This window comes from Eptatretus burgeri, chromosome 6 (assembly GCF_056783735.1).
Source record: "Eptatretus burgeri isolate ZD-2024b chromosome 6, Ebu_testis_v1, whole genome shotgun sequence".
In the NCBI taxonomy this organism is placed as follows: Eukaryota; Metazoa; Chordata; class Myxini; order Myxiniformes; family Myxinidae; genus Eptatretus; species Eptatretus burgeri.
In genome coordinates, this window is record NC_140966.1 from 42,923,448 (window position 1) to 42,939,178 (window position 15,731).

The following is a 15,731-nucleotide window of genomic DNA, read 5'->3' on the forward strand; positions in this document are numbered from 1 at the left end:
GTTTGACTAATCTCTAAGTCTGGGTGAATGATTCTTTAACATGGGAGGATGACAAAATTTTCAAGTGAAGAAGAAAGTTCTTCGTCTTTGGTTATAGCTTCTCCATGGTGTGATATTGCGATTTAGCCCAGCATTAGTTCCAACATATTTACTTTCTTTTGGGCAGTCTGGCGATTAGCCTCGGAAACAGCCTCCCCGTCTTCTGGAAAACCTCTGAGTGGTGATGTTTGGGTTTTCTTTTCCCATTGTGAATCAACAACGAGAAATGGTGTGAAGTTAGGATCGAGGGAAAGGGAGTAATGTATTTTTTTTTCCTTGTTTCCAATTTCCAAACATGTTGATTGCCTTTGACTTCATTAAACACCACTGTTTTGATGCCCAGTGTGTGTTTACCATAATTGACAAAATATGTTAAACTCACAGGTCTGTTTTATGCAGGCTGTGTAAGGCCTGAGTAGTCCGTCACCTATCACGATTCACGTGCACTGTCAACCGAGGGGAAAGCCGCTCATCTGTGGGTTCGAGAACAGCTACCACCATGTCAGTTTAGGTAGTTGACCCCGCAGCATACCGTTGAATTGAACCACAAACAAAACGTCGTTTTGTGAGAAAACTGAGCTGTATTAATCGCTCAACACGAGGTGAGAACACAGCACAACATCACCAGTGGCCCAGAACTACGCACGGTCCTCAGGCATGGCCAGGACACATCACTTCACTAACAACATGCATATATCAATAGCAATACTGGCACAACAAAATGTATTATTCATTTGATTGTTAACCCGAAAAGCATTTGATAGCTGAAGTTTATTGTACGTATTCGATTTTTAATATATTACAACACAATTTAAGGTAACTGACAGGCTATACTCCAGAATAGACTACGCAAGCAATCGTAGCAAAATAGGAGTCCAGATTGTTGACTGTAAACTTGTCAGAAATATGTGCAGCATGACGAAGTAATTTAATCTGATTGGTGCAGCTATACAGACAGCTGAACCCCTTTGGCAGCACATCTTTCATAATATCTGGAAGCAAATATCATTAATAGTTTAACAATGACTGAAATTTTGCAGAAATATCAGGGAAGAGGAAGTGCTTTTTAGGTCATCTCTACCGAGATGACCTAATATAGCTGGACCAAATGTCCGTCCGTCCGTCCGTACGTCCGTCCGTCCGTCAACAATTTTTCTTTCCGATCTTGATGAAACTTAGTATGTGGGTAGAGGTCGATGAGTGTTGCACAACGATATAACTTTTGTCTGGGTTCAAGGTCAGGGTCAAGGTCACGAGGTCACGTAAGTTATAAAAATCGCCATTTTCAAAACCTATCTTGTCTGCCATTCCACAAGATATTCGGCAACTGTTTATTGATTATGATAGTAAAAAATATTATCTTGTATCTAACTGGACAGATTTTTGAATTTCCTTCCCGTTTGATCGTCACGTGATCTGGAAGATGGCCAAAAACGCAGATGCGATTCGCAAAGAAGGAAGGAAGGAGAAATGAAATATAAATATAAAACACATTTTTAGCCTTTTATATTTATACATTTTCCGCCGAAGGTGCAAAAGTTTCAAAACCCGAAATGTAAACGTCGGCATTTATTTTCAAAATATAATTTTGTGCGCGCGCCAAAATGCCGAGTCATCTTTAACCAAACCGAGCAGTTTGAGCTGCGCAGTAGAACTGCGCAGTAGTCTTCGGTCATAACTGAACATTGAGAACTTGTGGTATTATAGAGATGACCGTCACCCCCACACGGGGGTAATTTTTTATTTTTATTTTATTTTGTTCAGTTATGATAGAGTTTGTCTAAACTTCTGATGTAATCTTACCAATCTTGTAACCTGCATTATTGGAATATTTACTCTGATATGAAATGTAGTTTTCCGATTGAAATTGATGTATGACATGGTGGAATTTTGAGATTTTCACCAGAAAATGTCTGAATGATCCCCAACTTTTGTTTATTTATTTTATTTTTCACCAAGGTGGTTGTTAATCCTGCTCAATGCTATTCCAGGTGTGGATGAGGAAATGGGAAGCAGTGAAGAAAGTGAAGATGAAAATGAGAATGATAAAGAGGATGATGATGGAAAAAAAACACCTGTTTCAGAAAAAAAGGAAAAGAAAAAAAAAGGTATACAGTGGTTCCTTTTCTGTTTTTCACAATGCACTTGTCTCTACTCTCTTACTGCTAGATCCCACTGATGTTACATTTCTCATCACATGACCAATTATCTTGCACCTATTTTACATTAAAATGAACTTTGTGAGGGGGTTGCCATTGTCATCAACAATTATTGTGTTATCTGAACCACAATGTTGGAATGGACTTGGTGTCCCAAGCGGGTGACATCAGACCACCGGAGATGAACTCCCAATATGCCGAGCACGGAGGCTTTAATATAAATGACAAAGAAGCAATGGCAACTCGGTAAAAGGTTCTAATGCTCAATTTGGTTAGACGTGCCAAGATTTTAATTTTTGGATCTTTAAAGCAGCAAAATTTGGCTTTAATTTCCAAGTATTACAATTGCTTTAATTTCCATGACAATGGATGTGGACCTTTTAATTCAAATAAGAGGCATAGTATCACACACTTGTGGGCAGCAGTTTGTAACACCTCGATGACTGGGAACTTGTAAATGATCTTTTACAACCAAATCGTGTTTAGCAGAAATGTGTTCTCTTAACTTGACAAAAGGCTTGAGTTGTTGCTTAATCACACTATGAAAGTGAATGAGTACACCACCTTGATTATTGGTTCACGAAAAAATCTTTTCACGAAAAAATATAAGTGACCACTATATTCGTTATTGGTGTGTGTCTGTCTGTCTGTCTGTCTGTCTGTCTGTTGGGTAGTCTATCTATTCGAAAAAGAAAAAAAAAAAAAAAAACGTTTTTGGGGGGTTTTCTTCTACCCTTATTATCAGTATTTAAAATGGTGATTTCAGTTAATACAATGGTGATTTTGATGAAACTTGGTTCGTAGGTTCATACCATGACCTAGTTGTGTGCAAATGAGAACCATTGCTATGGACACCACCGTTGCCTAGCAACGGGACTTTGAAATTTTTGAAAAATCATTAAAAAATTATTTTTTCAAAAATCGGGCCACGAGCGACTGGGGCACTACGTTCAGCCATATTGTCAAACATTTCCAGCCGGATCCTATGAAAACTGTTGGAGAAGATAGACTTTGAATGAACCCTGGTCGAAAACAATAAAAAAAAATTGTTATATCTCAGAGATTATGAGTCAGATATACATGAAACTGGTATGGTAGGTTCATGGTATGTCCTAGTTATGTGTGAGAAAGAACCGTTGCTGTGGACCCCTCCGTTGCCTAGCAACGGCCGATTACCCATGTCCGCCTCCTGGCTTGTCTGTCTGTCTGTCCCGAGCATAGCTCCGTGGGTTTTGATCCGATCCTGATAAAATTTTGGTGGGAGGTTTATATCATGATCTAGTTGTGTTTTCCTGAGAATGGGCGTGGTGCGCCCATTATGTGCAGAGCCACGCCCAAAAAACGTGTTTTAAGGGGGTAGCCGATTTCAATTTGCATCTTCTCCTAGGCGTTTTGTCAAATCTGACAGGGGTTTCGGTATTTGGTTTGCCCAATGGCATCTGCATAGCCCCACGGAACTCGATTTTTCATTTTCGTCCCAAGGTCGAGGTCACGAACAAAACGTGTTTTTAGGGGGTAGCCGATTTCAATTTGCATCTTCTCCTCGGGGGTTGTCGAATCTGACGGGTTTCGGTATTTGGTTAGCCCAATGGCACCTGCATAGCCCCACGGAGCTCGATTTTTCATTTTCGTCCCAAGGGCAAGGTCACAAGGTCACAAACTTAGAAAATTGCGAATTTTGACATAAAAATCCATCTTCTCCAAGGGGGTTTGTCGAATCTGGCAGGGGTTTTCAGTATTTGGTTAGCCCAATGGCACCTGCATAGCCCTATGGAGCTCGATTTTTCATTTTCGTTACAAGGTCACGAACTTAGAAAATTGCGAATTTTGACATAAAAATCATACGACCACCGAAACTTTGAGAGCTAGGATGACAATATTTTTTTATGCATAATCTTGAGGTCATTCCCCACCTAAAGTCATGAAACCATTTTGCTCTATCTCGAATACCTTGCCCGTGGCACCCCCTTCAAGTTTGCTTTTACGCCCATTTCATCAAAGTCTGGATAATCCGAGGAGTGTGAAATGCCATATAGCCTATGTGACGTTATATTGTTCCTGGATTATTCCAGAGGAAGTTTTGCATGAAAGGTCATAATCCTTGACCTTTGACCTTTAAAGTTCACAAAGGTCAAATTTTCAAAGTTGTGGGAATCGAACCGGCTTTTCGACCTTCTTCGACGAACTAACTCCAATAAGCTATAGCACGTATCCCGTTTCCTTATTTTAATGTCTACAACATTGTTTTGTGACCTTTAAAAGTTATGCAAAGGTCAAATTTTGAAAGTTGTTGAACGAAACGGGTTTTCGACATTTTGCAGCTTTTTCGACACATTTTCGACACCTGTCACTCGTACCACATCATGTTGATCATTTTTATAACTTGGTCAAAAAATATCACATTGTCTCATCCTTGACTTTTGAAACAATCAACATCGTCAAATATCGCTCGTGAACCATTGTCGTCTTCAGACTTGTTATTATTGTTATTATTATTATTATTATTATTATTATTATTTTTTTTTTACAGGAGCAAAAGACCAAATTAACTGAATTCTAAACTATCATTAATTTTTCGCTATGTGCATTTGGGTGTAAAGTGGAAGAAATATAAAGAAAGGGGGTGGGAGGATTAAAAACAATAAGTGTATGAGGCTTGTTGGAAAGGCACTGATAATGCAAGGACACAATGCATGGCACAGGAGAGGTCACCATTATCAACCATGACTACTTTCCAAACTCTGGTGGTGAATAATGAACCTTTGGTGCACTGGAAGGTCTCAAGCAGTGTCAGAGCATCATGCAAAGTGGCACAGTGGACACAGATAGAATATCCTTGAAGGCATTGATGGAACACTGCCGCAGTGATGGGTACAGTCTCATAGAAATTGTCAAGGAGCACTTCGGGGTCACTGCATAGCTTAGCTCAGTGAGTCCAGGTGTGAGAGTTTTAGGTGCATTGTCAATGTGTAAAATAGTGCTGTCGAACGGCAGACTCATGGAAAGTTACACTGCATGAAGTAAAGACTCGATTCTGCTGCACACAAATGCAAAACCTGATGATGTTTAATCGCGATGAAGTTTGTGACCACATCAATACGAGATCAATAAAGCTTAACAAGGAACTTTGATGTAGGAGGGGGCTTTTGGAAGGGGCCCATCATTCCTGTGCTGCATGACCACCACAATCAATAAACCCGTCAGGCTCTCGACTCCGTTTCATTGGGGGAAGGAGTGGGGATGAGAAAAGTGTGGCACACACAGGGACTCGAGTGTTAAAATGCAAATGAAATCAATATTTTTAGACATTTGTTTATTACCTCTGCCATCTGCGATGGATGGAGGTTATGTTTTCACCCGTTTGTTTGTTTTGTATATGTGTAGGATATCTCAAAAATTTGTGGACGGATTCAGACAAAATGTGGTGGACAGGTTGGGTGTTTCACAAGGACAAATTGATTAGATTTTGATGAAGATCTGGATACTTGAATTTTTAGGTCAACTCTACATCTCAGTAGAGATGACCTAATAAAGCCAGTCTCGAAGTCTGTCCGTACGTCCGTCTGCCCGTCCGTCCACAATCAAACCGAGTGGAGACAAATAACCAAAAGTGGAATGGATAGAGGTCGATGAGACATGCACAACGATATAACTTTCAAGGTCGTCCAAGGTCGAGGTCAACGTCACGAGGCTGTCAAAGTTGCGAAAATCGTCGATTTCAAATCGTATCTCCTCTCTCATTTATCAAGAGAGATCAAATGTTATTAGTGATTCAGATACTATGGACTATTATCTAGAACAACACGAGCCATTTTTTTGAAATTTGCTCTCGTTCCGATTTTATAGTTTTTATCCGCCTCGTGGTGCGCCGGAGACCTCAACACGGTCTCCCGCGCTGATTTTAACTTCAAATTCAATTATGCTTCCACCTTTCGCACTGCATAAGGTTGATCGACACTGAAATAAAGCGAATTCGACCTGAAATTCACCTTTAATGAGGGAAATGCATCGAATGCGTTGGGTGGGTGGGTCTGGGTGCCGAGATGCCACGGATTCTGGCAGGCACGGGATGAAGCCTAGAATTGTCTCCTCGAGGGAATGCTTACTGTTGGGGTCTGGGAGATTAATGTTTACATTTTTGAGGGTTTTAGAACATGCTTTACAGGTCTCTGTAAAAATTCCGGTGCAAAAGAGACGTCTTATGATTGTATAAAAAATATTTCGTCCGCCGCGTCACGGCTCGTCACGTGACACCACACGCGAGAACAGATGCGTCGTTGAGTCACGTAAAGGTTTTGCGTGTGCGCGATGACGTCATCGCGCTCCTCTACTCTGTGGCCGAGATACGACTTGATCGACACTGAAATAAAGCGAATTCAACCTGAAATTCACCTTTCGATTATAGATGCCCCTAATTTGATTTTGCTTCTGTCGACCTCTGGCAGAGATGACCGGCACTCCCGCTCGGGGGTATTTCTAAAATTGATTCTTCACCATTGAGATAGTGGGCCAAAAACTAAATACAGCACAATATCTCAAAGTTGTGGATGGATTCGGACAAAACTTGGTGGATGAGTTGGTTAGATGACAAGAACAAGCTCATTTGATTTCGGTTTAGTTAAGCAGATCAAGATCTGGCCTATCAGTGGGATACAAAATGTAAACTGTTAAGCCTGATTCAAAACGTAAACTGGAAGGATGTGTGCATCCTGTAGTTGCTGTGAGGGTTGGAAGACAGAGAGCAGAGGGAGCAATGTTGGAGAATCGACGTTAGTAAACAGATCGCTGGTCGTTGTGTGATCCTCCTTCGTATGCAGCACAAGGTTGCAGGTTGCATCATTGGCTGAGGTTGTGGCTGTGCCACTGATGCAATGCCCCTATTCCCAGTACACTAGTACTCATTTCACTGACCACAGAAGGATGATGGGTGGAGTCAACCCCACCTCGTGTTAATTTAATGGACATAGGCTTGAACACAGAACCTTAAGATCCTAAGCCAGCCACCCGAACTGTGAAGCCAACACCAGGATTCGGCATGTGATTTGAGGGTAACAGACCTTGTGCTTCAGCCTCATCATGGGAGAATTCCAATAATTTTTTAGAGCGCTAGATTCCACAGAATCCAGGAGAGACTGATACAGTCCATAGCAGAGAGCAGTACTGCATTGAGCTATGGACAGTCTTTATAGACTGATTACATTCGATATTTTTTTTTCCAAAGAAAGACTGATTTAGTGAAGGAGGAGGCCCAGTCTGCGGCTGACTTGGGAGGTGGGCTTTGCTATGTGCTTGGCATGGGAAAGCTCATTGCTGATGGTATGGCTGAAAAGTTCAAGAAATTGAACCGCTTCCAGTAAATGACCAAGGAAATAGGTGGATTTGTTTGACAATCACTTTGAAAGGATAGTGTGACTGAGTTTTTCGAGGATTGAAGGTTTTGTTCCATTTATCAGATCAGAGTCTAATAATTTCCAGATCAGCAGAGAGAGACCAAGCTGCTCTGCCTAGCAGATGGATGGGTTACTGTACGCCACAATGTCAAGTTGTCTACACAAAGGAGATTTTGACATCCAGCCTAAGCTGGATGTTGACAAGCTCAGGGATTATTGGGTAGCTGAGGAGTTTGCAAACAAGCTGAGTGGGGATTTTGTAGGTCTGCGTACTGTGGGGAATCTTGAATTGCTGTAGAGTGCCTTCAAGACTACCATCCTTGATGTTGCTGGTGGATATCTTGGAACCCTCCATCAGGCGAAGAAGAACTTTGTCTCCCAAGGGACACTGAATACCATTGACCAGAGTTGCAGGCCCAAGCTTAATAGCAGAGCTGAGCTGAGGTGTAAAACTGTATGTGTGCATTGAGTGTAAAAGGAGGCCTATGTGCGAGGAATCTTGAAGGGATAGACAATCTCCTGTGGATGAGTGATTCTTGTCCTGCTTGCAGAAGAATTCATTCATTAGTTCCTCCAAGCCCGTACCTCGATGTACTGCTCTTAGAGTAAAGGGTGGTGGACTCTTCACAAGGCAATCCGAAGTGAAGGCCTGCTGGGCCAGTTACTTCGAGTGACTGTACCAGGATGACCCACCAGCTGTTGAGTTGGATGTCAGGGGGTATGACTATCCCCATTGCTGACCCTGCAATCAACTCTGAACCATCTTTGTGGAAACAGGCTGTGATGAACCAGTTGAAAGGGGTAAAGCTCCAGGGATCTGTGGCATCCATGCTGAACTTCTCAAGGCTGGTGTAAATGCTGTACTGGTATCCTTGCATGCAGTTCTGTGCTCTGTTTGGAGCACAGCATCATCCCAGCTGACTGGAAAAGGGGCTTTGTTGTCCCTCTATGGAAAAGGAAGGGTGACCGCCAGGACTGCAACAACTACCAAGTGGTGACGCTGCTCTCAGTGCCGGGAAGGTCTTTGCTAGGATAATTATTGATAGGGTTCACCACCATCTGCTTCGTACCAGAGCCCGGAGCAGTCGGGCTTCACACTAAAGAATCCAATGATTGACCGTATCCTTGCTCTCTGGGTCCTCACCGAACGCAGACGAGAGTTTCGGCAGGGGCTGCTCGCAGCCGATGTTGATCTCTGCAAAGCATTCAGTTCAGTGAATCGGGATGCCTTCTGGAGGATTCTCGGTCTTCGTGGGTGCCACCAAAGTTGATCGATCTGTTTTCTGGACTATACTCTGGTATAGAGATTGCTGTGGTGTGGTGGTTCCACCTCTGACTTATTTGCAGTTGTTGCTGGAGTTTTGCAGGGGTGTGTATTGGCCCCCCCACACTCTTCAACACTTGCATGGACTGGATTTTGGGGAAGATGTCGGAGAGATCAAGCTGTGGTGCATCGCTTGGGAATGTCAAGATTTCTGACCTTGATTTCACAGATGTTGCAGTCATCCTTGCGGAGACTCTAGATATCCTTTTGGGGGCCCTCGAGGCACTGAATGAGGAATCGGAGCTGCTGGAGCTATGTGTTTCCTGTGTCAAAACAAATGTCCAGGCTTTCAATGACATCGTGAATGCTGCCATATTATCTGCACCTGTTTGTGGAGAGAGATTGTTGAGTTCACGGAGAGATTCACTGCTTTGGCAGTAATAATCATGTCTCCGCAGGTTGGAGCCAGAGGTCAATAAATGTCTGTGTTGGGCATGGGGAGTTATGGATTTACTGGATCATGGAGTGTGGCGCTGTCAGTACCTATTCAGGATAACGAAAGTCCGAGTCTTCAGTGCTTCCGGTCTTGCTCTATGGATGTTAGACTTGGATTCTGATAAAGGATCTGAGATGGAGACTTAATTCCTTCGGTACCAGGTCTCTTCTGAGAATCCTTGGCTATTGCTGGTCAGACTTTACATTGAACAACCGGTTGCTGAGAGAGACTGAAATGAGATTTGTTGCCTGTATAGTCTGTGTGCATCGGCTGCGGCTGTATGGACTTGTGGCTCAGTATCCTGATGTTGATCCTGCTCACCAGATTCTCTCAGCGAGGGAGCCTCATGAGTGGAGAAGGCCAAAGGGATGACCGCATGCCTAGTCCTTTGCACCAGGTTTATCGGCATCTCGAGGAGATGAGAATGGGCCAGGAATCTGCTTGGGGGATGGCCAGATAGATGCCCCTGGAGTACTGATGGAAAGTGGATGCAGAGACGCGCTGCTCCGGCGCATGTTCCCATACCTAACCTAAACCAATGCTGAAAAAGGATCAAAAGCACATCCAGTGTTGAGTGACTGGGATGGAATCCAAACTGATTGTTGTGTTCTTTCTTATGTGTTATTTTCTTTCCCATGATGTTGTTGTATTTCCGAATGTAGATTGCTAGAAAGTGACTTGGTGATGTGAGAGGGGATACTCCACCTTAACGGAGTCTGAGATATGTTAACGTTATGTGCTTCAGAATAAACGGACTTGTGCCTTGCAATCATTTGCATTGTTTAGCGTCTGAGCGACATAACCCTGATAGTCATAGATCAAACTGTTTGAAAAAGAGGAAAGGTTTGTTGTCCGAAGCAATGATGGAGTCCATGACTTTGCTTTTATTTGGAAGCAAGTTCAATGTCCATAGTTGGTCGGGTCTGTTTTTGCATCCATATTGTGGATGGTAGTGATGTTTGCTGACTTCCATGCAGAGGGGAGGTTGCTATAGGATTTGGACAGATTTAAGAGGGCGGATGGAAGGGGAGCAACATTGGTAAAGCAGAATTTGAGAACATAGCCACTGATGATATCTGCGCCCATCGCTGAAGCAGGGTCAAAGCCGGACACAACTTCTTTACCTCTTCGAGTGAGCGAAATGGTCCGGTAGATAGTTGATATGTCGGGGTAAGATGTGGCCAAAACTATATGGGTTGGGGGCATGAGATTTGGAAGCAAAGACAGTTTAGATGTTCTGCCTTCTCCCAGGCAGACAATAATTACAGTCCTGCTGATTGAAGTTTGAGATGGGGTGAAGGGCGAACAAATGTCAGAGACAGATTTGAGGACGTGCCACCATTACTGGAGGAAGGAGTCTGGTTGGCTATTTCGGCCTTGAGATTTGCTATATGTTTTATGGTGTGCCTGAGGATTGATACACATTTGTTGTGAGCTTTATGGAATGAATTGAAATTATCCTAAGTCAAGTTAGCTTTACAAGATGAGAAAACAAGCTGCTTGACTGCAAACTTTTCCCCATGGGATTCAATGTACCAGGGTTGAGAGGATGGACATCAAAGATGCAAGTGGGGTGGAATAAACCAGTGCATGAGAGAAAGACTTTTGTGAAAGTATTTCCAGATGTAATGAACATCAGATGCAGTGAAGATGGTAGTCCAATCCTTTTTCCAAATGGCAGATTGAAGTCCCTGTCAGTCGGCTTGTGCAAACACCCATATCATGCATTGTTGAGGTTGCTCCCTTACAACAGCCAGAGAGATGTGGCCTTGATAAGAAAGTGTCAGAAGTGAAGCAAGTTGGGGATTGGGAGCGGGACAATTAACAGGTTCTTTGTTCGAGTATACGGCAAAGTAGAACCAACAATTGGGAGTGGGAATGCAAATGTATATTGAAATGCCCAGACCCATGTTGATTGTCAGTTCATTCTGGAATATATTTATGACTCATCAAAATATTGTTGCGGTTCTCAGAACCGCATGCATCCAACAGATAGTGGTCCCAAGACAGTTATTCCATTAATATACGTGTAGATAGTCCCTTTCCTTTTGTCTAGCGGGACAAAAAGGGAGTGCGTTGTGATGATCTCATAGCTAGGGTTGCTTAAATCATTTTCTCCTTCATTTCATCCCTACTCTTCTTTTCGTCTGATTATTCCTGAGGTAAATCAGCCATGTGCGCCTTCGCTGTAAGGTGGGGCCTCATGGAGGCCAGCGTGTGCGGTGCCGCTGTGAGGGAACTGCTGCACAGAGATCCTTGTTCCCGGGCGAGCCCTAAACCCAACGTGTGCAGCGAGTCTATACTGCGCTTAGCAGTGCGGGATTATCGACTCGAGCTTCCGATGATCTGGGAAAATTGCCGGTTGCATGAAAAAGGCATACGAATGAATACCTCTTAAGAGGCTGCATGAATGGTGTTTTTCACAACACAGGAAACACAGCCAGCACGACGCCCACGCTGCACGAAACACGTACGGAAGCCGATAAAGACGACTCCAAGCCATGTTGGGCGGGATACGTGTGCGGAGTAGAAGCAGCTTGTTCCTTTTCAACCTTAATATCCGACACATATTGGTGTTCGCCCCGCGCACACCCTAGCGGAGTCGTGCGAACACGAGTGCTGGCCACGTGCGTAATGGCCGAACCGCACACGCTGTATGGAATGTGCTTGAAGGCAGACATGTACGCCGCTCGTGAAACGAGCATGGATTTATCCATAATGATGTACCTTCGGCCCTCGCTGGCAGCAGCGGATTCTCCACGGATGGTGAATGTCTTCTCGTCTCTACGGCAAGCGAATCTGCGATCAAGCCAGGGAATGTACAGTGTAGGGCCACGTTGGCGCGTGGAGTGGGCATGTTGATCGGCACTGGTCGGGCGCCCGGGTGGGCATGCGGGACCCTCGGCCGGTTGCCAGGGCACGGCCCGGGGGTTTTTGCAGGATGATTCGCATGCCAATTTTGGTGTGGGCAATTCATGTCATGTCGTGAGGTCGGAGCGGAATATTGTCGCTGTCTGGGATGGCCTTGCCAGAAGCTAAGTGAGGCGGTTTCTGGCCCAAGTTAGCGGCCACGTGAGGGGTTGGGGCCAATCGGAGCGCCCAATTTTGGTGATGACGTTTCGATTTGGGGTGCCCCAGGGCTGCAAGTCCTATAAATGTCGGAGCAGTCCCTCCGCCTTTCTCTTTCTCTTTCTCTTTCTCCGCCTCTCTCTCCCGCTCTCGCCTTGCCCTCGTCAACACTGCTACAACCCGCCTCCTACTGCCCGGACTCCGCTTCCTCGTCTCCACCCACACAACGTCGACCCCACTCGCCTACCTGGTCCCGCCTACCACTCCGTCCTCGCACTCTGGACTCCGCCCCTTCTCCACTCAAGCTCCTACTTCACGAACACGGTCTCCACACGTGTGGCTGAAGCCAGAGACGACGCGCCCACTGTTGGATACCGCACCACAGAGCATCCCCCCCCCGAAATGTATTGGTGGCGTGTCGTGCTATTAAGCACAAAGGTTATATGGTCATAGCCTCAACTCCTTTCCCTTCCTGGTTCAAAACTTTCCCTTCGGGGTTTGTGTGTGTGTGTGTGTGTGTGTGTGTGTGTGTGTGTGTGTGTGTGTGTGTGTGTGTGTGTGTGTGTGTCATGGAGCCTGTCTGCTGAAGTAAGACTGCAGAAGATCGTTATCATTATTATTAACCTCCGCCATCGAAGATGGATGGAGGTTACTGTTTTCACCCCCTCTCTGTTTGTTACTTACGAAATCTAAAGATTTTGTGAGGATATTGATGACTTCCGTTTCTGTTTGTTACTTACGAAATCTAGATTTCGTAAGTATATTGATGACTTCCGTTTCTGTTTGTTACTTACGAAATCTAAAGATTTTGACCGAAATCTAAAGATTTCGTAAGTATGTTGATGACTTGCGGTTCTGTTTGTTTGTTTGTTTGTTTGTAGGCACGATAAGTCGAGAACGGAAGAAGCTACCAATGTCAAATTACACCACGTGATTCAGGAGGGTGATGGCTAGTGCTGAATAGATTTTGGTCAAAATCGCTCAAAGTTCAAGGTCACAGTGAGGTCAAACATTATTCCGTAAATTCACGTGGAGAAATGGAGTATTTTTGCTTCGCTCGATGTTACGAGTTCGTTTTAACTTCGATTTTAATTTTGTCTTCGGTTTTTGCGATCGCTTAGGACGCTTAAAACTCGGTTGTCGAAATTCTGGTAAAAATCGGATGTTTTGGAGACGTTTTAAGATTGTATAAAAAATATTTTACTCGACGCGTCACGGGTCGTCCCATGATGCAGTGCGCTCGAGCAGACGCGTTGTTGAGTTACGTTAAGGTATAATTGCGTGGAGAAATGGAGATTTTTGCTTCAGTCGATGTTACGATTTTTGATGGTTTGATACAGAATCATTGTAGAAACTTCTGGTTTGCGTCGCTATCTTCTCGAGAGACAGCTTTTATTAGACAAGGTCAGAGGTCAAGTTGACGATTTCGTAAGTATCAGTCTATGACTGCTTGTTTGTTTGTTTGTTTGTTTGTAGGCACGATAACTCGAGAATGGAAGAAGATACCAATGTCAAATTACACCACGTGATTCAGGAGGGTGATGGCGAGTGCTGATTAGATTTTGGTCAAAATCGGTCAAAGGTCAAGGTCACAGTGAGGTCAAATATTCGATTTTTGATGGTTTGGTACAGATAACTCGAGAACGGAAGAAGCTACCAATGTCAAATTACACCACGTGATTGAGGAGGGTGATGCCAAGTGCTGATTAGATTTTGGTCAAAATCGGTCAAAGGTCAAGGTCACAGTGAGGTCAAACATCCAAAAAATGATGACTCCAGAACGGAAGAAGCTACCAATATCAAATTACACCATGTGATTCAGGAGTGAGGTGGCTAGCGCTGTTTAGATTTTGGTCAAAATCGGTCAAAGGTCAAGGTCACTGTGAGGTCAAACATCCAAAACATTCGATTTTTGATGGTTTGGTGCAGAATCATCGTAGAAACTTCAGGTTTGCGTCGCAACCTTCTCTCGAGACAGCTTCTTCTAGACAAGGTCAGAGGTGAAGTTGACGATTTCGTAAGTACCAGTCTATGACTGCTTGTTACTTACGAAATCTAAAGATTTCGTAAGTATATTGATGACTTCCGTTTGTGACTTACGAAATCTAATGATTTTGTAAGTATATTGATGCCTTCCGTTTCTGTTTGTTTGTTTGTTTGTAGGCACGATAACTCGAGAACGGAAGAAGCTACCAATGTCAAATTACACCACGTGATTCAGGAGGGTGATGGCTAGTGCTGATTAGATTTTGGTCAAAATCTGTCAACTGTCAAGGTCACAGTGAGGTCAAACATTCGATTTTTGATGGTTTGGTACAGAATCATCATAGAAACTTCTGGTTTGTGTTGCTACCTTCTCTAGAGACGGTTTTTATTAGACAAGGTCAGAGGTCAAGTTGACGATTTCATAAGTATCAGTCTATGACTGCTTGTTTGTTTGTTTGTTTGTTTGTAGGCACGATAACTCGAGAATGGAAGAAGATACCAATGTCAAATTACACCACGTGATTCAGGAGGGTGATGGCGAGTGCTGATTAGATTTTGGTCAAAATCGGTCAAAGGTCAAGGTCACAGTGAGGTCAAATATTCGATTTTTGATGGTTTGGTACAGATAACTCGAGAACGGAAGAAGCTACCAATGTCAAATTACACCACGTGATTGAGGAGGGTGATGCCAAGTGCTGATTAGATTTTGGTCAAAATCGGTCAAAGGTCAAGGTCACAGTGAGGTCAAACATCCAAAAAATGATGACTCCAGAACGGAAGAAGCTACCAATATCAAGTTACACCATGTGATTCAGGAGGGAGGTGGCTAGCGCTGTTTAGATTTTGGTCAAAATCGGTCAAAGGTCAAGGTCACTGTGAGGTCAAACATCCAAAACATTCGATTTTTGATGGTTTGGTGCAGAATCATAGTGGAAACTTCAGGTTTGCGTCGCAACCTTCTCTCGAGACAGCTTCTTCTAGACAAGGTCAGAGGTGAAGTTGACGATTTCGTAAGTACCAGTCTATGACTGCTTGTTACTTACGAAATCTAAAGATTTTGTAAGTATATTGATGACTTCCGTTTGTGACTTACGAAATCTAATGATTTTGTAAGTATATTGATGCCTTCCGTTTCTGTTTTTGTTTGTTTGTTTGTTTGTAGGCACGATAACTCGAGAACGGAAGAAGCTACCAATGTCAAATTACACCACGTGATTCAGGAGGGTGATGGCTAGTGCTGATTAGATTTTGGTCAAAATCTGTCAACTGTCAAGGTCACAGTGAGGTCAAACATTCGATTTTTGATGGTTTGGTACAGAATCATCATA

General features: G+C 43.6%; 1 protein-coding gene across 4 annotated transcripts in view; it reads left to right on the forward strand.

Annotated features, from left to right (window-relative positions):
• Nucleotides 1-15,731, forward strand: part of GTF2F1 (general transcription factor IIF subunit 1) — a 48,848-nt gene that overhangs the window by 8,885 nt on the left and 24,232 nt on the right. For all 4 annotated transcript variants that reach the window (XM_085884763.1, XM_085884761.1, XM_085884762.1 and 1 more), the window contains exon 9: nt 2,031-2,147. In XM_085884763.1, coding sequence (XP_085740889.1) covers nt 2,031-2,147 — 117 coding nt within the window. The remainder of the gene's footprint in view (nt 1-2,030; nt 2,148-15,731) is intronic.